The sequence below is a fragment of the Choristoneura fumiferana genome, chromosome 5 (assembly GCF_025370935.1).
Source record: "Choristoneura fumiferana chromosome 5, NRCan_CFum_1, whole genome shotgun sequence".
NCBI lineage: Eukaryota > Metazoa > Arthropoda > Insecta > Lepidoptera > Tortricidae > Choristoneura > Choristoneura fumiferana.
The window spans coordinates 20,494,632-20,522,133 of NC_133476.1; the positions used below are offsets into that span (position 1 = coordinate 20,494,632).

The window sequence follows — 27,502 nt, forward strand, 5'->3', positions numbered from 1 at the left end:
GAATATGCTTTTTCTATAGACATTATGACGAGCGTGACTTCAGTAAAAAAAAAAACTGAAACGTCAATCTTTGTTTTGAGTGACTGAGTGATCGACCTACGTTTCACTGAATGTGTTGAAAAATATCATATTTTTTAATATTTTAGATCAAATTTGCGAACCAATTACTATTGTATTGAAAAGGTAAGCATTTAGCATTAAGAATTTAGCAGTGTTTTTACAGCTCATTACGTGTACTAGTTTTTTATTTCAATAATTGTATTGATTCATTTAGTTATCAGCAATCGTCTCAAGTACACATACATGATAAGGGAGGCCTATATAACGGGGGAATCCGTTGAACGGCCCCCGTTAACTGCAAATACTGCGATGAATGCTTTTGCCTTCGCTGAAATTTACACTTGCGATTTGAATTTGTCTCTGAAATGGGCTGAGGTCGGTCGTAGCCATAGTTTTGGGCGAGTTTATGAGTGCAGAGCGTTGAAACTGGTTTGAGGGGACTTCTTTGTGATATAAAAATGTGGTTTGGTCCTAATCTACAGAGGTCTTACAAGTACATGATTGCGTCGAAGATGCCGTCAATCAGGCTAGAGGCAGGCGACTTGAAGTGCAAGAATGGCTGTGACTACTTCGGCAACCCGCAGTGGCAGGGGTACTGCTCGCAGTGCCACAGGGACCACATGGCCAAGCAGCGGAGAGCTGGTGAATATTTACTGCCTTTTTAATTCTGTTGTTCTTTATGTAAACCTAGTATTTTTATGTATGATTGAATCAGCTTTCATTAAAAATTGGTCAGACATGGTGATTAAAATGTAAAGTAGCTGATTAAAGCATGTACAGTCAGTGCCCTAACATAAGTATCAACTTTTCTATGCAACTAGTATGAAAAAGTGGATACTTAAGTCAACTGAAACTTAAGTGCTGGCTTAAAAAACTAGACCATGAAAAAAAAGGAAACATGTTATTGGTGTGAATAATCTTTTTGGGTTACATATTTTTTTTATTCACTACAATAATTAGTCTTATATTTAACTTGTGTATGTTAGTCAGCTACACAATAGCACACACACATATACACACACACACACACACACACACGCACACGCACACACACATTTATGAATTGTAGGTATTTATTGGAATTGGTGAATTCATTCGAGTTTTAGGAATGATCGATCAAGCAAGTCAAGTCAAAGACTTGGGACCAGTTTGGTTGCTTTTCAATCTCTAGGGGGGGCAGCTACCTCTCCCTGCTCCCCCCTGGCGACGCCCATGGTAGGCAACACTAGTGCTGGTGGTGTGCTGCAGCAGCACTAACTACTAACATGTTAATACACAATTTTTGACAGATTTGCACCTTTCTTTTCTCTGGGGATTTGGGGACCTAGACCATCATCGGAATTTTGTGAAAAAGTTGTTTTTTTTCTCATGTGCTGACTTAAAACACTAGACCATGAAAAAAAAAGGAAACATGTTATTGGTGTGAATAATCTTTTTGGGTTACATATTTTTTTTATTCACTACAATAATTAGTCTTATATTTAACTTGTGTATGTTAGTCAGCTACACAATAGCACACACACATACACACACACATACACACACACACACACACACACACACACACACACACACACACACACGCACACACGCACACGCACACGCCCACGCACATTTATGAATTGTAGGTATTTATTGCAATTGGTGAATTCATTCGAGTTTTAGGAATGATCGATCAAGCAAGTCAAGTCAAAGACTTGGGACTAGTTTGGTTGCTTTTCAATCTCTAGGGGGGCAGCTACCCCTCCTGCTCCCTCCTGGCGACGCCCATGGTAGGCAACACTAGTGCTGGTGGTGTGCTGCAGCAGCACTAACTACTAACATGTTAATACACAATTTTTGACAGATTTGCACCTTTCTTTTCTCTGGGGATTTGGGGACCAAGACCATCATCGGAATTTTGTGAAAAAGTTGTTTTTTTTCTACTGTTTACAGTTTACTGAGAAAATTGAAGCACAAACAACCAAGTGAAAATCAATTTTAATATCTCAATGTCAACTATTATGTATCTGCATTTTTGAACCTAATGCAACATGTTTCGAGTACAGCAAATATGTATATCACATAAAATTGAGGACAAGAGTTGTGTTGTGTTGGCAAATAACTTGAATAAAAAACTTCAGTTCAATTTTCGGGTTATCATCAGGTTAATATATTTTAAGTGCAATAAAAATGACATATTGTAACACTTTTTTTATTATAATTAATACTTTGATAGGTTGTGGAATTTTATTTCATGTTTTGTGTTTAACTATTTTTTTTCCTAATCAAAATCGTGTCTACTAGCATTGCCGAGACAGAAAAATTTGCCTCAATAAACTTGCCAGAAACAAATGATTCCTCCAAAAAACAGTACAAATTACTAAACTATGTAAAATCTCAACTCAAACAAACATAAACTTTATAAAAGTAATTTAATTATGTAAAACCAAACAACAGTAATTTTATTATTATGGATTACTTTTAACCTTGATTGAAAAAATTGTGTAATTCAACTAAATGATAAAATTAACTTTTCCTACTACAAGATAAAATGAACTTCACCTTCAAAGTTTATATCTTAACTATTATTTGATAATGGTTTTTGACATAACATGTGTCATAATCACGGTAAACTGCACCCTAAAAAATATATTTCGCTGGAAAACTGCCGTAAATAAAGCTGATACGTAATTATTTTCTGCAGTCATTACGGTATCGTTATCGGAAACGCATTCGACTGCAACTAATTTATTGGACATTGATAAGATTTGTGCGAAACACCAAAATAATATTATTTTATGCATGTTTTTAATTGAATTTCCATAGAACAAGTATACGCATAATAACGAGTCGTAGTAACTGTAAAATTAAAACTATTTTTAGTGAGTTTTATATGACTCAAATTAAATGATTAAAGAAAATATTTTAAAAGGCGCTATACTTCGTTCATTTAGCAATAGAAATACTCTATGATAATGATTTTTACTGATAAACGCCGGTATACGTGAAACCGTATCAAAATAAAGCACACTGTTATTTAATTGTAAGTTGCTGTTTTTAATTCTGTAAAAGTATTTATCAATTAAATATGTGTCAAATTGTTTTCCTTATTTCTCGTCATTATTATTGTGGCAGAAAAAGAGAAGGCGTCGTCGGCGACGCTGCCGCGGGCGGAGCACCGCAGTCCGGAGCACGCGCGGCTCGCGCCCCACTCCTCGTTCTCCAAGTTCGAGCAGAAAGTTCGCCAGCGCCAGAGCGAGACCCTCAAGAAAGCCAACCTGCTCAAGTTTAGCGTGTTCAGCAAGAAGAACAGCACAGGTGAGCGTGAGAGACTTTTTGCCTTCAAATATTACTTAAGCAGAATTTTAGTAGGTTTTGACTCCCCCCTCTCTCTCCCTTGTCAGCAAAAGTAAGGAAAGTTCTAACCCCCCCCAATGCTGACGTAAACAATGGCATATTTCTTAAGCTGTTCGGGCTTGGTTATTTTTATAGACTTTACTTTGAAGCGCTCGTTTGTTTTATGTGATAAACGCTGCGTTTGACGCACATCAATTTGCACCAGATAATCTAATTACCCGTGCCGTGTAAAGCCGTGGTGGCCTAGTGGTTTGACCTATCGCCTCTCAAACAGAGGGTCGTGGGTTCAAACCCCGGCTCGCACCTCTGAGTTTTTCGAAATTCATGTGCGGAATTACATTTGAAATTTACCACGAGCTTTGCGGTGAAGGAAAACATCGTGAGGAAACCTGCACGAACCTGCGAAGCAATTCAATGTGCGTGTGAAGTTCCCAATCCGCACTGGGCCCGCGTGGGAACTATGGCCCAAGCCCTCTTGTTCTGAGAGGAGGCCTGTGCCCAGCAGTGGGACGTATATAGGCTGGGATGATGGATGATGAATCTAATTACCAAATATTGTCTTACGCGGTGAGCGCAGCGGCAAGCGTATGTCTGGTAATTAGATTATCTGATGCAAATTGATGTGCGTCAAACGCATTGCACTTAACGCAGCGTTAACACATAAAACAACCGTGCGCTTTAGACTAGTAAAACTAGATGATAATTTTATTTTTATGAGTTATCGTAGTTTTCACTATTTTACAAGCTTTTATATTTAGTTTCACCTGTCCCGTTGTCTGTCTGTCATAATCAAATCTTGCTATATCGAAAATACAAACTGAGACATGGATGCACAGAAAAACCAGAAAAAGAGACCAGCGCTGGGAATCGAACCCAGGTCCTCAGCAATCCGTGCTGCGTGCTATAACCCCTACACCACTGCTGGACAGGAATCTAGACACGAATTTTTCCTCTGCATATATATCTCAGGTTGCTTATTTCTACTATGCTACTTAAGCAGCAGCACTAGCGACATCTATGTTTCGTCGACAGACGTCACACTCTTTCCATTCCATTCCATACCATTCCACCATTCTTATTCTTATTCTTATTCTTTCGGAACTAACCGCTCACCCAGCCAGACAAGAGATGTCGCTACTAAGCAATTTGGTTTTTTGGAGTCTTTTTGTATTTTTTATTTCAACTCCAAATTTCCAGCAGTGGTGTAGGGGTTATAGCACGCAGCACGGATTGCTGAGAGTTAAGACCTCAAGGATTTTTTTCATATTTACGTCATTTGTGAGTAAAACACCCGTTACTATCTCTTGGATGCAGTGCTTGAATACTATCGGTACTTCCCCCGGGGATCCCAACTGTGATGAATCACATTAATTTTTTAAATGCATACTACAATTTTATTATTTCATTTGCAAAATTTTGTTTATGGTGACAACACTGTTCTAAAATTTATTTATTAAATAGGTATACTGAAAAATGTTTTTTGTTTTGCGTAAAGGTAAGCACCTATCAGTTTGTGTTACTAATATCAGGAATATGAGTGTACAATGACAACAACGACATGCATTAAAATCTGCCACAGCAGAGCGTGGAAACTTTCCTGATTAGTTTTACCAACGAGTCGTATCAGGTGTTTATGCACGCTTTATTGCGTCAGATATTGGTGCTGGTGACTGTACATTCATCATCATCATCATCATCAGCCGGAAGACGTCCACTGCTGGACAAAGGCCTCCCCCTTAGAACGCCACAATGAACGACAACTCGCCACTTGCATCCACCGGTTTCCCGCTACTCTCAGACCACCTGGTGGGAGGCCTGTCAACGCTTCGTCTTCCGGTTCGTGGTCGAATGTTGTGCGTGGCCAGGGCCAATGTCCGGTGGGGATGGTAGCGGGGAGTCACCCGGAGATTCTTCGCATCGCTTGTTCCTCCGTAACCTGGCCCGCTACCGAGGCCAGGGATAAAGGAGCTGCCGGGGACTGGGGGCCGCGGCTTATTTGTACCTATCATTTTTTAAATGGGAGGGGGGGGGGTTTGCCATAATCCCCACGCCTGTCAGGCGGCTTGGGGTTCGCAGTGTTATGCTGATGCTGTACCTACGCCGGAGACGCTCCTGCCCCTCTTCTGGGTTTTTCCCTTAGAGCTATTCTTGTCCGTCCACCCCACGGAACTGTACATTAAAATTGTTAAAAAAAGAACTGTTAAGTACAACAAAACGTTCGTCTCCCATCTCTCTCAGACGACCACGACACTCCTGAAAAGCGTCCAGAGTTCAAGATCCCGTCTTCAGTCTTCGAGAACATGAAGAGGGACTTCCGCGTCCGGTTCCCGACCCTCACCACTCAGGTGGACCGGGACGCGCGCGCCTTCGTCCACTCCTTCATAATGGACGTTATCAAGTGTGCTAATGTAATGAATGTCGACGAGCTGTCTGAAAGGGTGCAGAGGCAGTACCAGGTGAGAAATGTTATTGAGTTAAGCTTCGTTTAGTGTGAATGCAGTATACGGTTTTAGATTTTACATTAAGAGTGTCGCTTGAGAAAAAGGATAAAACCATTGTAATAGAGAAGTAGGTTCACTACAAACAAAAGTATATCGCGCGGCTTAAATGTGTGCGCGCTGGTTGGCGCTGGTACGCACGCACCCGCCGCACGCACACACTGATAATTTAAGGAGGATTAAGTTTTCTGTCTGTAGTCAAGGCTGCGCTGCCGTCGGTGCCGTACGTTTTGATTTTAGCTCGCTCGTCTTGCGCTCGCTTCGCGAGATGATCACCTTTTACGTTCGCGTACTCGTACTTGGGCCGATCAACTATTTTACCGACACTTTGGGCGTAAATCGTATTTCCAACAAGATATTTCACTGTTTAATAGGTTGAACATACGTAGGATGGCATGTACCATCTATTAAATTACAGAAAAAAAACATGGTTACTTACAAAAATCTGCAATTGATTGAAAAATATCGCGGACAGATTAGTGTGGGTAAAAAATTTGATAGGCCCACTTACGTATTATTTTTTTTAGATATAGTTGAAAATTAGGAGTATGTAAGTGTAGTGTAATAGTTCCGTGCAGTCGTACATGAAAAAATAATAGATACCTACCTATAAACAATATAGTTATAGTATTATGTGTAGGTAAACATGAGTAGGTAGTATGTACACAGTGAATATGGAAGTTGCAGGCGAAGATTCCAAAAACCCACTTAGATGAAATAACTTTACTTAAAATATAAAAATTACATTAAATAGTTCTTAAACCTAACTTAACCTAAGAGCCTGAGCCAATGCGATGCTAGCAATTGACTAACTCTTGGAGGCTGCGTCCGCCGCTGGCGCGCGGTGTTTGGTCAGCGCCTCGTGCTTCGTGCTCACGCGGCGCCGGCATGTTCGCGTCGTCAGCTAACGCAGCTCGGTTGCGATGTCGCTAGATTAACGATCCGTAGGCACGTAGCGTACATAACACAGTCGCCATCGCCACTCCCGGCGAATTGATAAATAATATTTTTAAATTTAGTAGGTATAATAAGCATAATATGTATAGCGGCATAGAATCTTGTTTGTCTAGACACAGACATAAGTCAATTTTAAGTTAACTTTCGTACTAAAATTATTTGCCGGTAGGTAATTAATCTAAAATAGACGTCGACAACCCTAAGCGTTCGCGCCGGAGTAGGCAGTTAAGTCTCCTAAAGGGTCGTAGTGTGCATACTTCTCCTCTTTTACTATGATAAAACCATGCGAGTAACCGGGTAGTGTGTCTTTAGCCTTAAAAGGTGCCATCTCTTGAGCGAAGTAGCCAATCGTTTCCTTGATGACGGTCAGACATAGGCACTATGGTTGAAAACTACTGACATTTTCAGCTGTAGACCTCACGAGTTAGTCTTTTATTTTTCGTCCCTCATGAATCCTCCAATAAAAAAAACCTCTTAACTAAATCTACAGAACAGAACCGTGTATAATTAATTAGTAATCGTGCTCACAAAATTTCGTAAGAATCTGTTGAGAAATGCGATGAGTAGAGGAGAACAGACAGCCGGAGCCGGACGGATATATGAAAGTATTTTTTCCCATGCTGAATCGGAGACGCTTCGCGCTTGCTCTGTCAATAATGCAAAATAACTAAGTCAACTGCGGTTAAATCTAATAAGACTTGGAAATTGTTTTTGTGTAAATAATGTTATCTATACATTTCAACTCTTTAATTCCACATCAACACTTTGGTTACTACTATTGTTTGAACAGAGATTTGTTCATTGCTGTTACTGTTCAATTTACTCTTTGTTCTTTAATTATGTTTATACGGCCGTTACTCACTTCAATTTTCCGCAGTTTATAATGTAAGGATATAAAGAAGACTACTTAATCAGTTTTATTTACGTTGTCTCCAATGGTTTATGATATGCTGTACCTGAGTTGTTATAGTAGGAAGTTCAAAGAAAAATCAAAAACCAAACTTATTTTTCGATTTGACGTACTTTGGGTTAGGTTAGGTTAAAAAAGTTCTGCGAAGCTCCTACCCTTTGAAATTATATCATATGTTGTTATATCCAGTGAAAATATATCAAATATTGTTATGCCGATCATTACACACCAATTTCATGAAACGCTACAACAACAAAAAATGTAACAAAAAATTGAACCGACTAGAAAAAACTATGAAAATATTTTTCTACCAGTCTGCAGGGCTACTACGAAACTCGAAACTCGAAGTTCGTGTCGTTCAGTTCCTCTGACACTTATACTATTTAATACGAGAGCGAGAGGGACGGTAACCGAACAACGACTAAACTGATAGTGTCTTTTCCAACCTCGACATTGGCGGAATCATCGATAGTATCGATGGAGCTATACTTTCAAGAATTGAATTGAATTGAGAGGGACGGTACAATACGAACTTCGAGTTTCGTAGTAGCCCTGCTGAAGTCGGTGCCTCAGCACGAGCCAGCCATCTTTTTTTGAAGTCGGTTAAAAAAATGAGCACACAAAACGCGAGTGATGAGTATTTCGCGGGTTCACGGTGGTGCATCCGCCGTCGGGGTGTGTAACGATCGGCATAACAACATTTGATATATTTTCACTGGATATAACAACAGTTTTTTGTAGTCGGTTCAATTTTTTGTTACAATTTTTTTTTTGTTGTAGCGTTTCATGAAACACATGGAGTCGTCGTCTCACTTCGCCAACGTGGACGCGGACACCAAGGAAGTGCTGATGGACTTCGTTGAGAAGCACGCTATGACGTATCTGCACGAGTACGTAGCATACGTCAGTTTTTAAGCTTAAAAAAGTTTTTTTTTTTTTTTTTTTTTTAATAGCCTATATAGTGTCCCACTGCTGGGCAAAGGCCTCCCTTTCTCCTTCCACTCGTCTCTGGCCTCGGCAAAATGTTGCCAGTCCGGCTGGAATCTCTCCAAATCGTCCCGCCACCTTCTTTTAGGCCTACCTCTGCTCCGGTGTCCGTCGCTTGGAACCCAATCAGTGGTGATTTTAGCCAACGATCCGGATGCATGACAGACATGTCCTGCCCAGTCCCATTTGAGTTTGGCGTTTTCGTCCCCACATCAACAATTCGGGTTTTTGAGCGCAGTTCAGTGTTCCTATTCTATCGGCTCTTCGAACACCTAGGATACTGCGCTCCATAGCCCGCTGGCAAACCTTGAGTTTGGACCTCTGGGCCTCAGTCAAAGACCAGGTCTGAGCACCGTAGGTTTAGGATGGGCAGGATGCACATGTCAACGAGCTTGCGTTTTAAGGCTAGTGGAAGTTTACCCTTCATTAGTGCTTTCATGGACCAGTAGCTCCTCCAGGCATTTTCAATACGTTTGTCGACTTCTTTGCCTTGTCTGTTTCGAAGGAGACTATCTGGCCCAAATAAGTATACTCGTTGACATAGTGAATCACATGCTCATCTACCATTACCCTACGTTTGATGCTATTCGTCATCAACTTAGTCTTTGACCGATTCATCGTAAGTCCAACTTCAAGGCTTGCTGTGCTTAGTTCTTGAAGCATTTTTTGTAGTTCGCTCGCTGATGTTGAAAAGAGAACGATGTCATCAGCAAAACGAAGATTTGTCAACTTTTGCTTCCGACATCGATTCCCTTGCTTTGCCAAGAGATCGCCAACGCTCTGAACACTTCTTCGAGGCAACTGGTAAAACAGTTTGGGGGAAAGTGGGTCACCCTGTTTTACTCCTTTTTCCACCGTAAACGAAGGGCCGGGATTATGAAGTTGTATGCTGGCTGTGCTATTGCGATAGATTAGGCCAATGAGCTCCACATAGGTTGAATCTATCTGTTGACTGCGCAGTGCGGACAGTATAGCACAATGCTTGACACTGTCAAAAGCCTTGCTGTAGTCAACGAATGCCAGATAAAGTGGCATATTGAACTTATGATTGGTTATTTGGAGTCTTTTTGTATTTTTTATTTCAACTCCAAATTTTACTTTTACGGGTATCCCGTGAAACCATATCGAAAATACAAACTGAGACATGGATGCACAGAAAAAACCAGAAAAAGAGACCAGCGCTGGGAATCGAACCCAGGTCCTCAGCAATCCGTGCTGCGTGCTATAACCCCTACACCACCGCTGGACAGGAATTTAGACACGAATTTTTCCTATGCATACATATCTCAGGTTGCTTATTTCTACTACGCTACTTATGCAGCAGCACTAGCGACATCTATGTTTTCGCTCTCATCGAGAGACGTCACATTCTATCGGAACCAACCGCTCACCCAGACAAGAGATGTCGCTACTAAGCAATCAAATTATGATTGGTTATTTGGAGTCTTTTTGTATTTTTTATTTCAACTCCAAATTTGTTACTTTTACGGGTATCCCGTGAAACCATATCGAAAATACGAAATTCCTGTCCAGCGGTGGTGTAGGGGTTATAGCACGCAGCACGGATTGCTGAGGACCTGGGTTCGATTCCAGCGCTGGTCTCTTTTTCTGGTTTTTCTGTGCATCCATGTCTCAGTTGTATTTTCGATAAAAAAAGTTAGTCAAAAGCCAACTTTTTAGGGTTCCGGAGCCAAAATGGCAAAAAGGGAACCCTTATAGTTTCGCCATGTCTGTCTGTCTGTCCGTCCGCGTCTTTACTCAGGGACTATCAATGCTAGAAAGCTGTAATTTTGTACGAATATGCATGTAAACTATGCCGACAAAATAGTACAATAAAAAATTTTTTTGTACTTCCCATAGATGTAAGTGGGGTGTTTTCTCATCCAACCTTATAGTGTGGGGTATCGTTGGATAGGTCTTTTAAAATCATTAGGGGGTTGCTAAAACGATTTTTCGATTGTGATATGTTTGCAAAATTCAACTTTAAAGTGAAAATTTTCATTAAAATCGAGCCCCCCCTCTAAAATCTAACCCGTGGGTGGAAAAATTTGAAAAAATTCATGATGGTAGTAAGTACATCAAACTTTCAAGGATAACTATAACGGCTAAGTTTACTTGAGAATTATTAGTGGTTTAAGAGTAAATAGCAGCCTAAGGTCTATAATATACCTAAACTTGGAAGATTCCGTATAAAATACGAAATCCTTAGAAAAATATTACTTATTTTTTTCATAATGGCTACGGAACCCCATTTTGGGCGTGTCCGACACGCTCTTGGCCGGTTTTTTAAATTACAGTCTTTCTGAAAGCTGGTATACACAAAAAAAGACACGCAAAAGATCAATTGGTCTACCTGTCTACCTACTTGCCAAAATGTTTGATTTTGATTTTGTGATTAGGTTACCGTCAGTGGTGTTCTCGCCGTCCGGCACGGACGACGAGCGCTTGGACCGCGCGTTGTCCGACAGAATCCAGCAGCTGAGCTGGGTCGGCGAGCGGCGGCTCGAGTGCCGCCTGGCGTCGCCCGCGCGCTGCCGCCCGCTGCTCTACAAGGCTATCAACGGTAACTGCCATCAGTAAACTAAAACGACCTGAGGCCGTATTGCCTAACGTTTCACACGCTCGCAATCACAATCAAGTGACAGTTTTTGTATGCGAAATCTGTCATTTGATTGCAGTCCCGAGCGTCAGAAACGTTGCCTTAGTAAATGTCTTTTCATGTTATATCTTTACGAGAATATTCCGTGAGATTATTATTGTAAATACAAGGTAATTTTTCCACTATTTGTACAAAATTTGCAGCCGTCCCCGCCATTTTTTTACAAAAACACAAAGTGCTGTTCCTTGCGGTGTATCCCGGCGTATGACATGCGGTACGTCCAGCGGCGTGAAGCTTGCATGCAGCGTGGCTGACGTGACGTTGCCGCTCCGTCCACAGAGTTGTGCGGTTTTGTATCTAGGCTGCAAGCAAGCGCACAGCAAGCGTACAATGACGAATACGCGTCTATGCAGCTACGCTTCCGTGGACAGTAGGCCTAAATGAGGGCTATCGTTTTTTGTCTCACTAGATGGCGCACTGTTGCGTGAGGTTTTTAAGCATGGCTTTCAAAGTCTGTTATTACGGGCGTGAAAACAAAGTTTAGATTAAAATCATATTTAATACACCTTAAAACCGTTCCATAAAAATATCGAGCATGCCACAGTGTTGCATAGTCCCCGTTTTGTTCGGAAAAAAGGGAGGACAAAGGTTTCTGAAAGACAAAACTGTCTCAAAACACAGACATTCATTGCCCCGGAACGCATATTTGCCATAATTAATTCCAGATATTGCAAAATATTCATTAAATTATTTTAATTATAAATAAACCCGCGAAGCTCACCCAAAAACTATGAGATTTGACATTTCGGAGACCTCACGCTACACTAGCGCCTCTAGCGGCGAATTCATACGCGATAGCCCCCATTGAGGCGGTTGACACGCTCGAATAATGACCCATTATGTGCGGTGTGTGCAGAGTTGCTGGGTATGGACAGTGCGGCGTCTCCGGGCGGCAAGCTGGCGCGCGTGCGGCGCTGCTGCCGGCACGTGCTGGCGCTCTGCGGCGCGCCCGCCTCCGCCGACGACCTGCTGCCCGCGCTCATATTCACGGTCAGTATTTACCCGCTGCGCTGGTGCCCGCTGGCTTGACATGGGAACTGAAAGCCCGAGACTTATCTCAGGACCTCCCCACATCGATCAACGCGCTCCTGTTTGAGGTGCTGAGGTAAAAAGTTGTGTGCCACACGAGACTAACTTTTTTTTTGCATCTCGTCTGTTTGAGTCCTGAGCGCAGCGATCAAAGCTTTTTTTGTATCTCATTTGTTTGAATACCTCGCTGCGCTCGGGATTTTAGCCTAGAACCGCTTACTACGCTCGTGATGCAACTATATAGGTACAAACTTTCGCTTACTCGGGGATTTAAAATGAAAACTCGCGGAAAAAAAGATTTTTTCCCTTGTTGCACAAATAACTATTTCATTTCTACTTATAAAAATCATATTTTGTAATGCCTCATCTTTCCTGTACAGAGTAAATATGCAGCCTGCAGCTCAGGCACAGGCAGGCAGCGCCAGTATCTGTACACGCACGCATCCCCCAGCACCAGAACCAGCAATACGGTAGGCAACACTAGTGCTGCCTTGTGTTGTCTACGATGGGAGCGCTAGCGTTGCCTACCCTCATGTCAGGGCTACCGTTGCCTACCCTCATGGCAGTGCTAGCGTTGCCTACCCTCATGGCAGCGCTAGCGTTGCCTACCCTCATGGCAGTGCTACCGTTGCCTACCCTCATGGCAGTGCTACCGTTGCCTACCCTCATGGCAGTGCTACCGTTGCCTACCCTCATGCAGTGCTACCGTTGCCTACCCTCATGGCAGCGCTACCGTTGCCTACCCTCATGGCAGCGCTAGCGTTGCCTACCCTCATGGCAGTGCTACAGTTGCCTACCCTCTGGCAGTGCTACCGTTGCCTACCCTCATGGCAGCGCTACCGTTGCCTACCCTCATGGCAGTGCTACCGTTGCCTACCCTCATGGCAGTGCTACCGTTGCCTACCCTCATGGCAGCGCTAGCGTTGCCTACCCTCATGGCAGCGCTACCGTTGCCTACCCTCATGGCAGTGCTACCGTTGCCTACCCTCATGGCAGTGCTACCGTTGCCTACCCTCATGGCAGCGCTAGCGTTGCCTACCCTCATGGCAGCGCTAGCGTTGCCTACCCTCATGGCAGCGCTACCGATGCCTACCCTCATGGCAGCGCTAGCGTTGCCTACCCTCATGGCAGCGCTACCGATGCCTACCCTCATGGCAGCGCTAGCGTTGCCTACCCTCATGGCAGCGCTAGCGTTGCCTACCCTCATGGCAGCGCTACCGTTGCCTACCCTCATGGCAGCGCTAGCGTTGCCTACCCTCATGGCAGCGCTACCGTTGCCTACCCTCATGGCAGCGCTACCGTTGCCTACCCTCATGGCAGTGCTACAGTTGCCTACCCTCATGGCAGCGCTACCGATGCCTACCCTCATGGCAGCGCTACCGATGCCTACCCTCATGGCAGCGCCAGCGTTGCCTACCCTCATGGCAGCGCTAGAGTTGCCTACCCTGATGGCATGATTTTGCTGGTGATGGCGAGTGCGTCCGGGTGCAGCTACTGGCGCTGCCAACCCTCACTGCCTGCAGTGGTAGAGGCTAGTTCAGTAGAGTCTGTGTGGCGCAGGTGCTGAAAGCCAACCCGCCGCGTCTCGTCAGCAACATAAACTTCGTGACGCGGTTCTGCAACGCGCAACGGCTCATGACCGGCGAGGGAGGATACTACTTCACCAACCTGGTAAGAGCAGGGGTTTAAATAAATACTACAATATTATGAATGGGAAAGTTTGTATGCGCGTGCGTGTTTGTTCCTAGTCCGTGTTAAAACGATTGGACTTTGGATGTTGATGAGGATACACTTTATATGTTGCAACCCTACAAAGTGTCTGGCAATGGTGGAAGCGATTTCTAGTATAATTCCGAATAAAACATACAAAAAATCAGTAGTACGAATTTGATGTGCAATTTTATACACCTTTACTAGCTGTTACCTGCCAAATTTCTTAGTTGGGGATAGTTTTTACCTGTGTTAGGAACATTACAAACATCTTTTATAAAATAACGAAGGTCTGACCGTCGCGGGCTCTTGCTCTAAAGTAAAGTTTGCGCTGTTGTAGTTATTTATCTTTTACTGTTTGTATTTGATAAGTTTTTTTATTGTTATTCAGTGTTGCGCGGTGTCGTTCATCGAGAACCTGACGGCGGAGTCGCTCAATATGGACAAGAAAGAGTTTGACTGCTACATGGCTATGCCGGCCTCCATCGGAGGCAGCTCTTGGGTAAGATCTAATAGTAAAAGTGAAAGCTCCTGGACTAGAACGAGTAGAGCTAATAACTTCTCGGGATAGCGACTGTCGCTTAGTTATCGCAAGTTGCGTGACGACCGTCACTTGTCACTATACTGAATGTACAGTCGAACAAATTCTAAGACATGACATTTTATAAATATTTCAAATTGGATATGCTTTACTTATGCTAGTTAATTTTAAATATAATTTTAATTTTTAATACCTACTTTTTAATTTGAGGGAAATTGCATTGAATAATGTGTATAATTTAGTGCTATAATTAATTATACTGTAATATTACTGTGCCCTAGCAGGGTTTATGTTTTGGACATTTTATATTTATATCATCTAGTTTAACAACATATTATGCAATAAATAAATGAAATGAAATTGAATCATGACCCAGGGTTGGAACCTTTGTGCTACTAATGTCATGTTGACATCTCATACTTTGTCAAGGAAATCATACTGAAATTGATTATGAACGCATTCACTGCCACCTGACTCGACTTGACTGACCACAGGTGCCACCGACGCACATGTGCGTTCAAAATGTATGAATAACTATGACAGCGGCACTGGGGGGAAGTTCCAAAAACGCATATATGCGTCGGTGACAGTGAACGCGTTAAAAGGTTCCACTCTGGCTCATGATTCAATTTGTTCGACTGTACTTTAATGAATCCGGTTCTTTCGAGCTAGCATGAATCTGTTTACTGAGTGATTCAGTTCCGTCAGGATCGGTTCAGTGCTGAGGTATTGATTCGTTAATGTCGAATATTCTTTCGAATCTGAGTTACTTCGGATTTGCTACCGGTATACTGGCTCAGCGCCCGACCGCGAATGCGATTCGATTCGATGATTGAACGAAAGCGAAGCGAGTGAATCTAGATTATTTTTTTCCTGCAAGACGGCCTAAATCAGTGTATCGCACATGGCGGTGTTATCGCTGTCTCTTGGTACGGGGGCCTAAAAAAGGTTTTTGACATCTCTTAGATAAACATTTATCAATGTGCTGTCAATTTTAAAAGTTAAATTTAATCTGTATGAAAAAAATGAACTTAACAGTGATCGTATTTTTAAAAAGTTGTAGATCAAAAGTAGCTCAGTTATGCGAGTAGAATCGAACCTTAGATTTAAAGCCCGATTGTCAGAGACTCCCGCATAAGCGACAGGAACCTGATAGCGGTTGTAACTACTTATATAAGTTATGTAAACGTAACTTATCTCTCAGGCGGCGGCGCTGTCTCTATGCGCGGAGCTTCGCGAGGCGGAGGAACAGGCGGCGCTGGCCAGTAAGCTGCTGGCGCAGGCGCGGGAAGTGGAGGCCGGCGCGAAGACGCTCGCCGACAACGCAGACTCCTTCGAAGTAAGCCCACACTACTGCTGGATTCGATTTCCAAGTGACCGCAGCCAGATATAAGTAGTAAAGTGATCGACAGTTTAGTCAAGAGTAACGATCGAGTATGGTAAGGTATATTCTTGAGATAAAAAAATAGGGCGTATTATTTTTCTTAGCTATATACAGCTTAGAAGAAAATCCGAAAAAATTAAAAAATCTCCAATAATTGACACTGAATATCCAGGTAATCAACCCAGTTATCGACAGATACCAGTTACCGACTACTTATTATATTACCTGTAATGTGCTTCTGCCAGATTATAGGCGAAAATACACTTGTCCAACGTACGCAACGTATGAAATGCATTATGAAATCTGGAGCCTGATATTTGTATGCTTCGAAACATACTTGTCATACGTTGCATTAATAATACTTAATTACTGATAGATGTGTGGAAATTAATCTGTTGTTTATTTATTTCCAGCAAGAGATCGCAAAGAAAGTGCAGGATGTGTTAGAGAAGACCCCTCTCGAGATCAAACCGCGGCGGGCCCTCCCGAAGTTCGGCAAGGTCAAGCCGCTCAGCACCCAGCCTCTCATCGAGCTGGAAGTGGAACTGCCTCCCGAAGCCACACCGAAACCTATCGAAGAACCAAAACCAATAGAAATTGAAGACCAGTCCGATGGAAAAGCCACAGAACCATCAAAGGACACACCAACTTTAAATCCCCTCATACAAACTGAACAGCCTACTAATACACTTGAAACGGAACACAAGGAAAAACTAAACATTCTTGGCTTCGAGGAACTGGAACAGACTCCGCCGAAATCGCCCCAACACGATCAAGTATGGGAGCTAAAGCAAACCTCTTCAATGGAACTGTTAACACCTTCCCCGTTAGGTTTCACACCTTTCGACTCACGGTCCATTGACGAACTTATGACTCCAGACGAATTTGTAACGGACCATTTGGCTCCCGGCTTGAGTAACATAAACTATGACATCGACTTGTCAGATTTTAGTGGTGACAACAGCATAGCTGAAGAAGCACCTAGGCAAGAGAAGGACCCTTTCAGCCCTGAAGGGTTGAAGAAAAACACCTTTGAACCGTTCGCGCCTATACCATCTAGGGACCCTTTCAGTCCTGACTTGTTTGATCAGTTCAGTCTTCTTGATGTAAAGAATCGTCCTTCAGATCCTTTTGAACTTGTCCCGAAAAATAAAGATCCGTTTAGCCCAATTGCTAGTGGGTCGGCCAAGCCTCTCGATCCCTTTAGTCCCCAGCAAAAAGTTCCTTCCACATTAGATGTTACAGTTGATCCGTTCAGCCCCCAACAAAATAATGTTTCCACAGTCGATGATAAACATGATCCTTTTAGTCTTGAACAAAAAGAATCTTCCATTTTAGACGACCACGACTCTCCAACGGCCGAGTGTCTTCTTCCAACTCCTATACTACCGCAAAGTAGTGGAAAACATACATAGTAATTTATTTTATTGTTAGAATTCTTTTAGTATTAGTACAAATTTAATTTGGTGCTTGATATGGTCCTGTTTTAAGATTTCTTACGGTATGTTAGCATCCTATCTGTGATATAAATGTTTTGACTATCCTATCAATTTCTTACTTGAATTAATATAAAAATATGATAATTTTAATTTTTCTTATTTATTGTTAAAAATTAAAAGTTGCGTTTATGATGTAAAGTTGTTTGATATTTATTAAGAACTAGCTGGTGCCCGCGGCTTCGCCCCCGGTGTAGTTTTTTTTTTATTTTCTAAATCTTTTTTTATAAGAACCTTCTCCTGACAATAGCAAACACGAAAAAAAAATAGCGAAATCGATCCAGCCGATTAAGCGTGATGCCGTGACCAAGAAGGGAAATAGGTATTCATTTTTATATATTAAGATTTTTAACGGATGAGTCAGGATAATGGTTCTATGAAATAAGACTTGGCTGTCTAGGTTTAGGAGTTTCCAAGTATTGTATTAAGAATTCATAATAAATTAATTTAAGTACAACTATGGAGTTTTTGTTAGTGTAAGATCCCACCTTAAAATTCTGCAACTATCTGTTATTTGATCAAGGGTTTACACATGAGGTTTCTGACAAATAATTACTCAATAGAATAGACAATACATGGATATACTGGTAGTAATGGATTGTTAGAGAGGGACTAGGCCGCAGCTGTTCTCTTTCCGTCAAGGAGCACATGTGCCTGCTTCAATCTTTTGGTTGTTGCTTACTCATGTTCAAGCAGCATGTTCGTCAGAGAGTTGGAGTGAATATTTAACTTATTCTTCTGTTTCATTCTGTAGTTATTGATAATTGTTGGTATCTTAAATTATTTTGATACTTTTGAGTACCACAGAAAGTTCATTGATCTACATAAGTGAGATGAAATAAATAGGTTACCACCATAAACTGGCCACTCTGCTACAACTTCCGGAGTATAGTCCAGGAAATATGAATTGACCATCTGTAAGCTCACTAAGTATGTAACAAGTTACCAATTCATATTTTCTGAACTATACCATGGTAGTCTGACGCCTGGCTGTTACCAATTTTTTTTACTGCACTTTGTGCGCCAAACAGTTGTGCCATAAAAAAAAAGTTACAATAACACCAACAAAAATGTACCTATAGCAAGATTTTGCTAGGTGACGGCGCTGTATGACCCCATTGTGTAATCTGCAGGCACCTCTCATTAAAGAAACAGGTAGGTGTTGAGTTTTACAGTAGGATCTTAGGCTATGTTAATCAAAACCACTTCATATATTACAAAAGGTTTATTTAAACTAGAATCTTTCGTATTTTTCATCAGGTTTACCCTAAGAGACAGAAGGTTTAAACAATAGTATGGTGCACTACCAGCATCGACGATGAGGTAGCACATATCCAATTGAGTGGATAAACTCATGGAAGAGTAATAAAGTACAGAATAACTAGGCAATTACATATCTATGATTAAGTAACATGGTCTTTGTATAAATAAAAGCTATTAAATCTAAAACAATTGATCAGAACCACCAAACAATGCCCTGAATAGTAAAACTATCCAAAATAATATTCCTTGAAAGCATACAACATGACAGTCAGGTTTATATAGCATGTGACCATTTCACTCTTGTTATATTTGATTTTAAACCTTAATATAAATGATGGCATTGTCGGGCCTAAACAGATGAACCGATTTCAATGCAGCTTTCTATTGAAAGCTGGTATTTCTTTATTGGGCTTTAATCAAATTTGGTCAAAATCAGTTCAACCATTTTCAAGTATCTCTGTTGCAATGAAAGTTTTTGTCTAAAATGTTGACTATGCTTGCTACATCACAAATAATGCGTACGCCATCATAAACACGCATCATGATAGCAGTGACATGGCCAATCAATTTCCTTTCTAATAAGAAATTTACTTCTGCTTATTAACTGCCACAGTCGGAACCGTAAAATAAGTGTAATTAACCCGTGGATCCTTCTTCAGTTACATTTTATTTTTTATAATGGAAAATCATTGTTTATATACAAATATAACAATGATTAAAACTATATTGCGCTGGAATATGATCTGAACAAAACAATATTGCCTATGAATTAAAAGGAGGCTTACACAAAAAGTGTATTATGAAAAAGGTGTACCTGTGACTTGTGATATTTTTCATCAAGAGCTTGGAAAATTGCTTTAAGTTCTATTTTGTGTATACAGTATCTTTAAGTAGCCCACACTGGTTGCGGTTCAAAAATGTTACAAAAGTAAAAAAAAAATTGATTCCTTTATTGAAAGATTTATTATATTTCACTTGCAATCTAATCTTGCCATGCTTTACTCTGCATCAGCCTGTTTTCTTTATAATTATTAAAAACCAAGACAATTTGGTGGCTTACAACTTGTAACCTGTCTCCAGTCACTGCCAACACAATTAAGAAGTCTTCGAAAGCAAAATCACACAGTAAAAATATTGTATAGAAATTGCCCAAACATCTTAATATTACACCTTCATGCATATATACAAATGATTAAATGTTAACAACACAAATATTATAATTTGTTCATATTTTGGAATAAAGAAATCACTTCCACCCACTTGTGAGAGGTCACCATCTGTTGTATTTATATATCTATGTTTACAAGGCCTTCTGGAAGCGAACCTATTCACCTCAATTAAACTTTCCACTACTTAATGCTAAAATGAACACACATATACAAAATGATAATGAATTAAAAAACATTTGGCTTACATTGATGTCCATAGTAAAGTATAAAACATGTCAAGTCAGTAGTATAAACAATGCAAATTGTAACAATCAATATTATATCCACTTTGATAATTTAAAACATTGTCTATAATATCATAAGAGATCTTTTATGGTTTTATTTCACTGACAATTAAAATATAATTAGATTATTATTTATAGCCAATGAAATAAGTTCTTGTGGCAGGTATTTTCTAGAACATACTAGATGTGGCATTGTTGTTATTAGGCAATAGATATTGTGACATTTATTCCAAGGTTCCCATTGTCAGCAAAAAGCTGCGCAAGCGATGTGTCAAAAACGAGGCAGTCAGAATTCATAATGGCTGAGGAGACCCCTTCGTGTATGGAGCGTGGCATGGCCTCCCAGGTAAGCCGGCGCCGGTGGCCATTCAACTCTAACCTGTAGGCAAAGTTTTCTGCCTCCTTCCTGGAACCTATTAGCTGCACAATTGCAAAAAACTGCTGATGCCCATCAAATTTCTCTTGTTTCTCAAGAACTAGCATGAAGTGATGATTGAAGCATGACTGCATCATAACCCAGTCCACGGCTCCAGGAAGGTTTATATCTGTAGCCAGAAACACTATGTCTTCTCCTTGTAAGGTGGTGATGCTTTTGTGTGACATCATTAGGTGAGGCATCACTTGGTCTAGACCGCCCTGCCACTTGCACGACGCGCCAGGGCATGGACAGGAGTAGGGCCTGAACTCGCACGCTTCCTCATGTTCAGCTTTTTCAGTGTGTACAAGGGTAACAGTGCAGCCTGTGTTGGAGTGCTTGCAGGGGAACATTACGTTGCTAGCCACTTTCTCCATGGCGAGGTTACGGATGTTGCCCAGGGGCCCACGGCAGGTGGGGCAGCAGGAAAGCTTGGGGCGGCAGCTCGAGCACACCAAGTGGCCACTCTGGCACTGCAGGATGGGCGGCAGGACATAGTCGAAGCATACGGGGCACTCGAACAGCGAGGCGAGGTCGGCCGACATGGCGGTGGGCACACTGGCCAGCGCCGCAACCCCCGACACAGCACAACTGGAACCGCTAGCTCCCCCGCGCCGCTTGCTCGTGCTCATGTCACCGTTACGCGCACATACGTCGACCAGCGTTCACCGATCAACCGATGTACGCAAGACCTAACTAGATAACATCACTCACTTGTAACCTTCCACTGCTGATTTCTTTCGTTTGGTAGTCGCTTTGAAGAAAGATTCCATCACACCTTTGGAGGCCACTGCTATATTTTTATTGATAGTCAATGTTAACTATTTTCCATGTCTCGGGGGCACTTAGAACTGCATTATCCTACCTTGATACACGCGATTTTATGACAGATTAGAAAAAGGCAAAAATTATGATCTACGATTGCTCTATATCACAAAAGGTTGAAAAGTGTCGCACGATTCAATTCAATGACGGTCGACATTGACGACCAATCGAATTGAGCATCCAATGATCCAATCGAATCCAAATTGCGTCAAATGACAGCAACCATGATGACATAGACATAGACTGTGGTAGCTGTAGAACAACGTTACCAACGAGTTACCAACCATCCAAGTCCAACCAACCAACCTCTCTCGTTGACCACAACAAACATTAGCTTGGTCCGAGTTGTGCTAAATGTAAATACTAAATCAAGACCATGTTTTTAGATTTTTTTTGTTGACTACGACAATCACAGAGTACCTACATTATCTATAGATATAATAATTTATTATAACTGAAAACGATAATAAAGAGAAGAAAACGGATGAAAGTGGAATCGATTTCAAAATCAATCAAAGGTAAGCAACATAATCTAAACATAATAAAAAGCATTGCTTATTTTTGGACTATACCACGCGTCATATAAATCTGCCTAAAAGTTCATTACTTAATACCTTAATACTGTTTTGACGCATTTTTGAGATACATTTTTTATGCGACGCCTTTACGTTACTCCCGGATTGTGTTCGAATCGCTTAACGGTATAGTGCCTATTAAATTATTGGAATTATACCTTTATAGTTTTTGTGGTACTAGTCGTGGCAATGAAAATTTAGGAAAAGTTGGGAAGTGGGACTTGTCACCATGTCGCGTGATATTTATTTTTATTTCCTTGTCTTATTTTTTTAAGTAGGTAGTGCAGTCTAAGAGCGTTTTCAAATTATCCTATCCGATCCGATATCGGATCATATTTCATACATTTTACTTGCCCTGATATCGTATCGGCGTCCGATACCGATATCGGATCGGATAATCTGAAAACGCTCGAATACGTCCTACGCAGGTAGGGTTACCAGATACAAATTTAAAATTACCTGACGCTAGGTTTACGGTTGTGTGCCCGGTGGTGTTAGGTTTCAAATATTACTTGTTAAGCCGAGTTTAGACTTGCAAGAAAAATCGTACAAGTTGCATTGCATTGCGTTGCGAGGCTTTGAAGCCAACGAGTTTGTAGCGGTCAATCAAGCGCCGCAAAGGCCGCAATGTAATGCAACTTGACGATTTTTCTTGCAAGTCTAAACTCGGCTTTAGACTCTGGCCAGCGAAAGCTGTCCACGAGAAACCCCCGGCCGCAAATAAAAAAAAATGAGGCTGACAACTCTTTGGGCTGACAGCACTTGCTTCACTGATTTAAACAATGTTGATACTTAGAAATTATTTAAATTTTTCAGATATTAAATTATATTCGGGACTCTTCAAGCTGCATCAAAACTCATGTAGTAATGTGTGAAAGTTGATGATGCACTTGAAGAGGCCGTTGGTAAGTTTTATGACCTTTGTCAGTGCCCATTTACGTACAGTCCAGACGCATCCATTTTTGGACCATTTTGACCAGATTGGCATTGAATAAACATTTTAATTCTAACGCGACTCTACAAACAATATTTATTTATTTCTTCTAGACTAGTACCTACCTATCAAAACTATCTAAGCCGGACTAGAATGACAATATGACAATTTTGACAGTCTCAAAAAGATAAAAGTTTCTAAAAAATGCGTGGACAGCTTTCGCAGGCCAGTTACTTTTTCACAAGAACGACAAAATTTCATTCACGAAAGAAAAAGAAGTTTGTAGGAGTTTTGATATTTATTGTTTTGTGTAAAATGTTAAAAAGAAAGCTATATCAGAAAATATTATTGGTTCCTTAAAATTTCCGGACATTGGCTTTTTTTAATGACAGGGGGAATATGAGCAGGCAGGTCACCTGATAGAAAACAATCACCGCCGTCCACGGGACAACCATCCCATAACATAAGTTGAGTTACAGATGCGTTGCCGGCCCTTTGAGAAAGGATTTGGCGCGTTTTTTGAAGATCCCCAACCAAGTTGTACCAGTCCGGCCGCATTCCTAACAAATGCACAAAATTCCTGAATTCTCTACTCTGTGTTACTCTGAAGATGAGCTCGGTTTGAGTTCGAAACGCGTCAGTGTGGTGTGGTGGTGGTGATAGATGGGTTTGTGTGATTTGTGTGTGTTCTTACAGTGTGGAGGTGGAGGAACTGCATGAACACGCATATTTTGCATAAGCTTAGCTATCGTAAGGTCGCGGGTGAGCAAGGAAATTCTTTTAGTTCATTAATATCCTTAATGTTAAATTAAATTTCAGATTTTTAGCACCTACTTTAAGTTTTCCTCGCACCAAAAAAATAAAAATCTACTTAATGTCTGTTTAAAATTTGTTTAAAGTCTAATATTTTCAGTTTAGGGGCTGTTTCACCATCCATTGATTAGTGTTAACTGACGGTTAAATGTGATGCCGTCTCCGTCTATTCGAACAAAACAAATAGAGACGGCATCACACCTAATCGCCAGTTAACACTAATCAATGGATGGTGAAAAAGCCCCTTAGTATAATAATTGAAAAATTACAAGACCGACAACATTCTGAGCTGGGGTCTTTACTTGAAATTTGTTTACTTTGTGATTTTTCTTTGTAACACCTAAATATCACATTCTTCCTTTCTTTCAATGAGGGTTTTCACAGAGGCGAAATATCGCTAGATGGCGTTAGTGTCGTGAGGTACGTTTGACGTTTGCTTGTGATTGGTTAAATAACTAAATGAGCCAATCGCAAGCAAACGTCAAACGGACCTCACGATACTAACGCCATCTAGCGATATTTCCCCTCTGTGAAAACCCTCATTAGAGTGGTTGAAAAGTGCGTGCATGCAACAAGATTTTGTCTTAAAACTTGTAATGTAGAGTCAGCAACAGAGGTGTTTTTTTTTATTCGACTGGATCGCAAGCGAGCAAGTGGGTCTCCTGATGGTAAGAGATCCCATCCCAGCCTATATACGTCCCACTGCTAGGCACAGGTCTCCTCTCAGAACAAGAGGGCTTGGGCCATAGTTCCCACGCGGGCCCAGTGCGGATTGGGAACTTCACACGCACCATTGAATTGCTTCGCAGGTTTGTGCAGGTTTCCTCACGATGTTTTCCTTCACCGCAAAGCTCGTGATAAATTTCAAATTTAATTCCCCACATGAATGTCGAAAAACTCAGAGGTGCGAGCTGGGGTTTGAACCCACGACCCTCTGCTTGAGAGGCGATAGGTCAAACTACTACTAGGCCACCACGGCAACTTCATCACCACCAGATCACCACCGCCCGTAAACATCTGGGTGGCCAACGCGGCATCTGCGTTGCCAACCTAGAGGCCTAAGATGGGATACCTCAAGTGCCAGTAATTTCACAGGTTGTCTTACTCTCCACGCCGAAAGACAACAGTGCAAGCACTGCTGCTTCACGGCAGGATTAGCGAGCAAGATGGTGGCAGCAATCCGGGTGGACCTTGCACAAGGTCCTACCACCTGCAATGAGCGGTATGAGCGGTTAGGCACAGTGCTCAACATGATCTATACACTACTCTACTGCCATGGTAATAAGAGTGTTTAGGCAATTTTGGGCACTACAACTGCTCATCTATTTCTGTTGCCGACTGTACCAACTCTAAGGGGCTGTTTCACCATCCATCGATAAGCGTTAACCGACGGTAAAATGTCATGCCGTCTCCGTCTATTCGAACAAAACAAATAGAGACGGCATCACACCTAACCGCCAGTTAACACTAATCAATGGATGGTGAAACAGCCCCTTAGTGTGTCAAATCAACTCACAAAGCTTCAGGCAGGTGATATACAAATACAACTATTATTATCAGATATTTCAGGGTTTCTCAAACTTATGGCTCCACGTACCCCTGTTAAAGTTTCTAGACGACAGCGAACCCCCCCCAAAGAAAGTAATAAAACTGGTTCTTAACTTATTAAATATAAACTGACTGAAAATAAAAACAAATAAGTAACAAATTTGGAGTTAAAAAATACAAAAAGACTCCAAAAACCAATCTTAATCATCTTGCCAGTCTTGCTTGCAGCCACCATCACGTAAACCTTGTCGCGAACCCCCTACCGTAGAATAGCGAACCCCTAGGGGTTCGCGTACCCCACTTTGAGAAACCCTGAGATATTTCATAGCGGCCAAAAATATCGGCACATGCACTCTATTATTAAGGTTTTAGAGTACTGTTTCTATATTTTTGAACACCATGGCAGCCCCGAAATATCTCGTGGCGACTGTACACAAACTGTAGGTAGTCAAGTGTCACAAGTATCAAGATTCCTAGAAGCAGTGATGGCGTGCAACGCGCGACGTCATTTACATTGTGATTGTGATCGTTGCGCATGCGACATTCTATTCTAATTTCAGTTTACACAACGGTCGTTGTTTATTTATAGATTTACTAGCTGTTACCTGCGACTTTGTCTGCGAAGAATTAGTTTGTCTGTCCATTGGGATAAAAATAATTTGTGTCTCAATCCATGTGCCTAATTTTATTTCAAAAAACACAATAACGTTGTGACAGGAGTTATATTGTGTTTTTTTTTATAAGATGGGCAGTGCCGGATTTGTGAGTGAGTGTTTTAATGAGTCATTAATGAGTGTAAAAAAAAGCCGCGGTGGCCTAGTGGTTTGACCTATCGCCTCTCAAGCAGAGGGTCGTAGGTTCAAACCCCGGCTCGCACCTCTGAGTTTTTCGAAATTCATGTGCGGAATAACATTTGAAATTTACCACGAGCTTTGCGGTGAAGGAAAACATCGTGAGCAAACCTGCACAAACCTGCGAAGCAATTCAATGGTGCGTGTGAAGTTCCCAAACCGCACTGGGCCCGCGTGGGAACTACGGCCCAAGCCCTCTTGTTCTGAGAGGAGGCCTGTGCCCAGCAGTGGGACGTATATAGGCTGGGAATTGGGATGATGATAATGACTGTAGGCCACTTTATTTCCGCCGACCCATGTGCCTTTCTAAAATAAAAAATCGAGTGAGCATCCTCTGAAATCTGCTGCCCCTAGGACGTTGCCGCCCCTAGTACGCCTGCCGCCCCTAGGCCGCGGCCTGTACAGCCTATTGACAAATCCAGGACTGAAGATGGGGTAAACGAGCTACGGGTCACCTGCTGGGAAGCAATCACCGCCGCACGTGGATATGGATTAAGTAAAGAACATCCAAAATTAAATATCTTTACAAACTTAGTGCTTGAAGGAGGTGCATAATGTACGCTTTCCATTCTGCCAAAATAGGTAAATAGATACCTACATGATAATATTTTTGTAAGAATGTCACTACGAAAAGCGAAAGCATTTGTGAGAAGGTTTTACATTTTTTTACATAAGAGGGGAGGTCACCATGGTCACCCGCAACATACACACACACACACACACACATCACATCACAGGTGCATTGCCGGCCCTTTGATAGGCTGATAGGTTCGTTTTTTAAAGGTACCAAGTTATATCGCTCGCTCCGGGAATGCTGTCCCGGGAAGCTGGTTCCAGATTTTTGTCATGCGTGGGAAAAAGTTCCGCTTAAAGAGGACGGCTTTTAATTTGTATACGTTTCCAGGATTATCATTATCATCCCAGCCTATATACTTCCCTCTGCTTAGCACAGGCCTCCTTTCTCTACATAACGGCTTTAACAGCATGAAATACTAAGTTATGATCACGAATTAGAAGTCACCCTGTACAAATTGGCGTGCATTGGTTTGATTCCAGGGTAGGCAGTTGGTAAATTGCTCATACTAGTAATAAGGTCCACCACATCCGGAAGTAGGTGGCAGGAAAGTACTATTCGTCATCGGAATACGAATTTTTCAATGCTTCATAATCATATCTCGATCATATTTCGAAATATCCGGTTTGAAGGACCACGTCATCATTATATTTCTTATTATACTCCATTTATTTTAACATT

At 41.7% G+C, this 27,502-nt stretch overlaps 2 protein-coding genes across 3 annotated transcripts; one reads left to right on the forward strand and one right to left on the reverse strand.

Moving 5' to 3' along the window:
- The first annotated feature begins 57 nt into the window (after positions 1-57).
- On the forward strand, positions 58-18,027 carry Rabex-5 (Rabaptin-5-associated exchange factor for Rab5). Of its 2 annotated transcripts, XM_074088391.1 has the most exons (11): positions 58-183; positions 545-702; positions 3,178-3,360; positions 5,638-5,855; positions 8,545-8,654; positions 11,151-11,314; positions 12,267-12,400; positions 14,000-14,110; positions 14,541-14,651; positions 15,895-16,029; positions 16,488-18,027. In XM_074088391.1, the coding sequence occupies exons 2-11, from the start codon at positions 558-560 to the stop codon at positions 17,487-17,489; spliced, it is 2,313 nt and encodes a 770-aa protein (XP_073944492.1). In that variant the 5' UTR covers positions 58-183; positions 545-557; the 3' UTR covers positions 17,490-18,027. The 2 variants fall into 2 exon arrangements, with proteins under 2 accessions (XP_073944492.1, XP_073944491.1); XM_074088390.1 differs by lacking the exon at positions 58-183 and having other exon boundaries at positions 301-702.
- A 753-nt stretch (positions 18,028-18,780) lies between these two features.
- On the reverse strand, positions 18,781-21,777 carry LOC141428411 (E3 ubiquitin-protein ligase SIAH1A-like). Its single transcript, XM_074088402.1, has one exon. The coding sequence runs from the start codon at positions 21,331-21,333 to the stop codon at positions 20,488-20,490; it is 846 nt and encodes a 281-aa protein (XP_073944503.1). The 5' UTR covers positions 21,334-21,777; the 3' UTR covers positions 18,781-20,487.
- Between the last annotated feature and the right edge of the window lie 5,725 nt (positions 21,778-27,502).

What these genes read in the sequence shown, in the direction of transcription:
- Rabex-5 (XM_074088390.1), top strand. Translation starts at nt 519, where the DNA reads ATGTGGTTTGGTCCTAATCTACAGAGGTCTTACAAGTACATGATTGCG. An exon ending in GGCCAAGCAGCGGAGAGCTG is followed by an intron (nt 703 to 3,177) that starts GTGAATATTTAC and finishes TTATTGTGGCAG; the next exon opens with AAAAAGAGAAGGCGTCGTCG. An exon ending in GCTATGACGTATCTGCACGA is followed by an intron (nt 8,655 to 11,150) that starts GTACGTAGCATA and finishes TTTTGTGATTAG; the next exon opens with GTTACCGTCAGTGGTGTTCT.
- LOC141428411 (XM_074088402.1), bottom strand. Translation starts at nt 21,333, where the DNA reads ATGAGCACGAGCAAGCGGCGCGGGGGAGCTAGCGGTTCCAGTTGTGCT.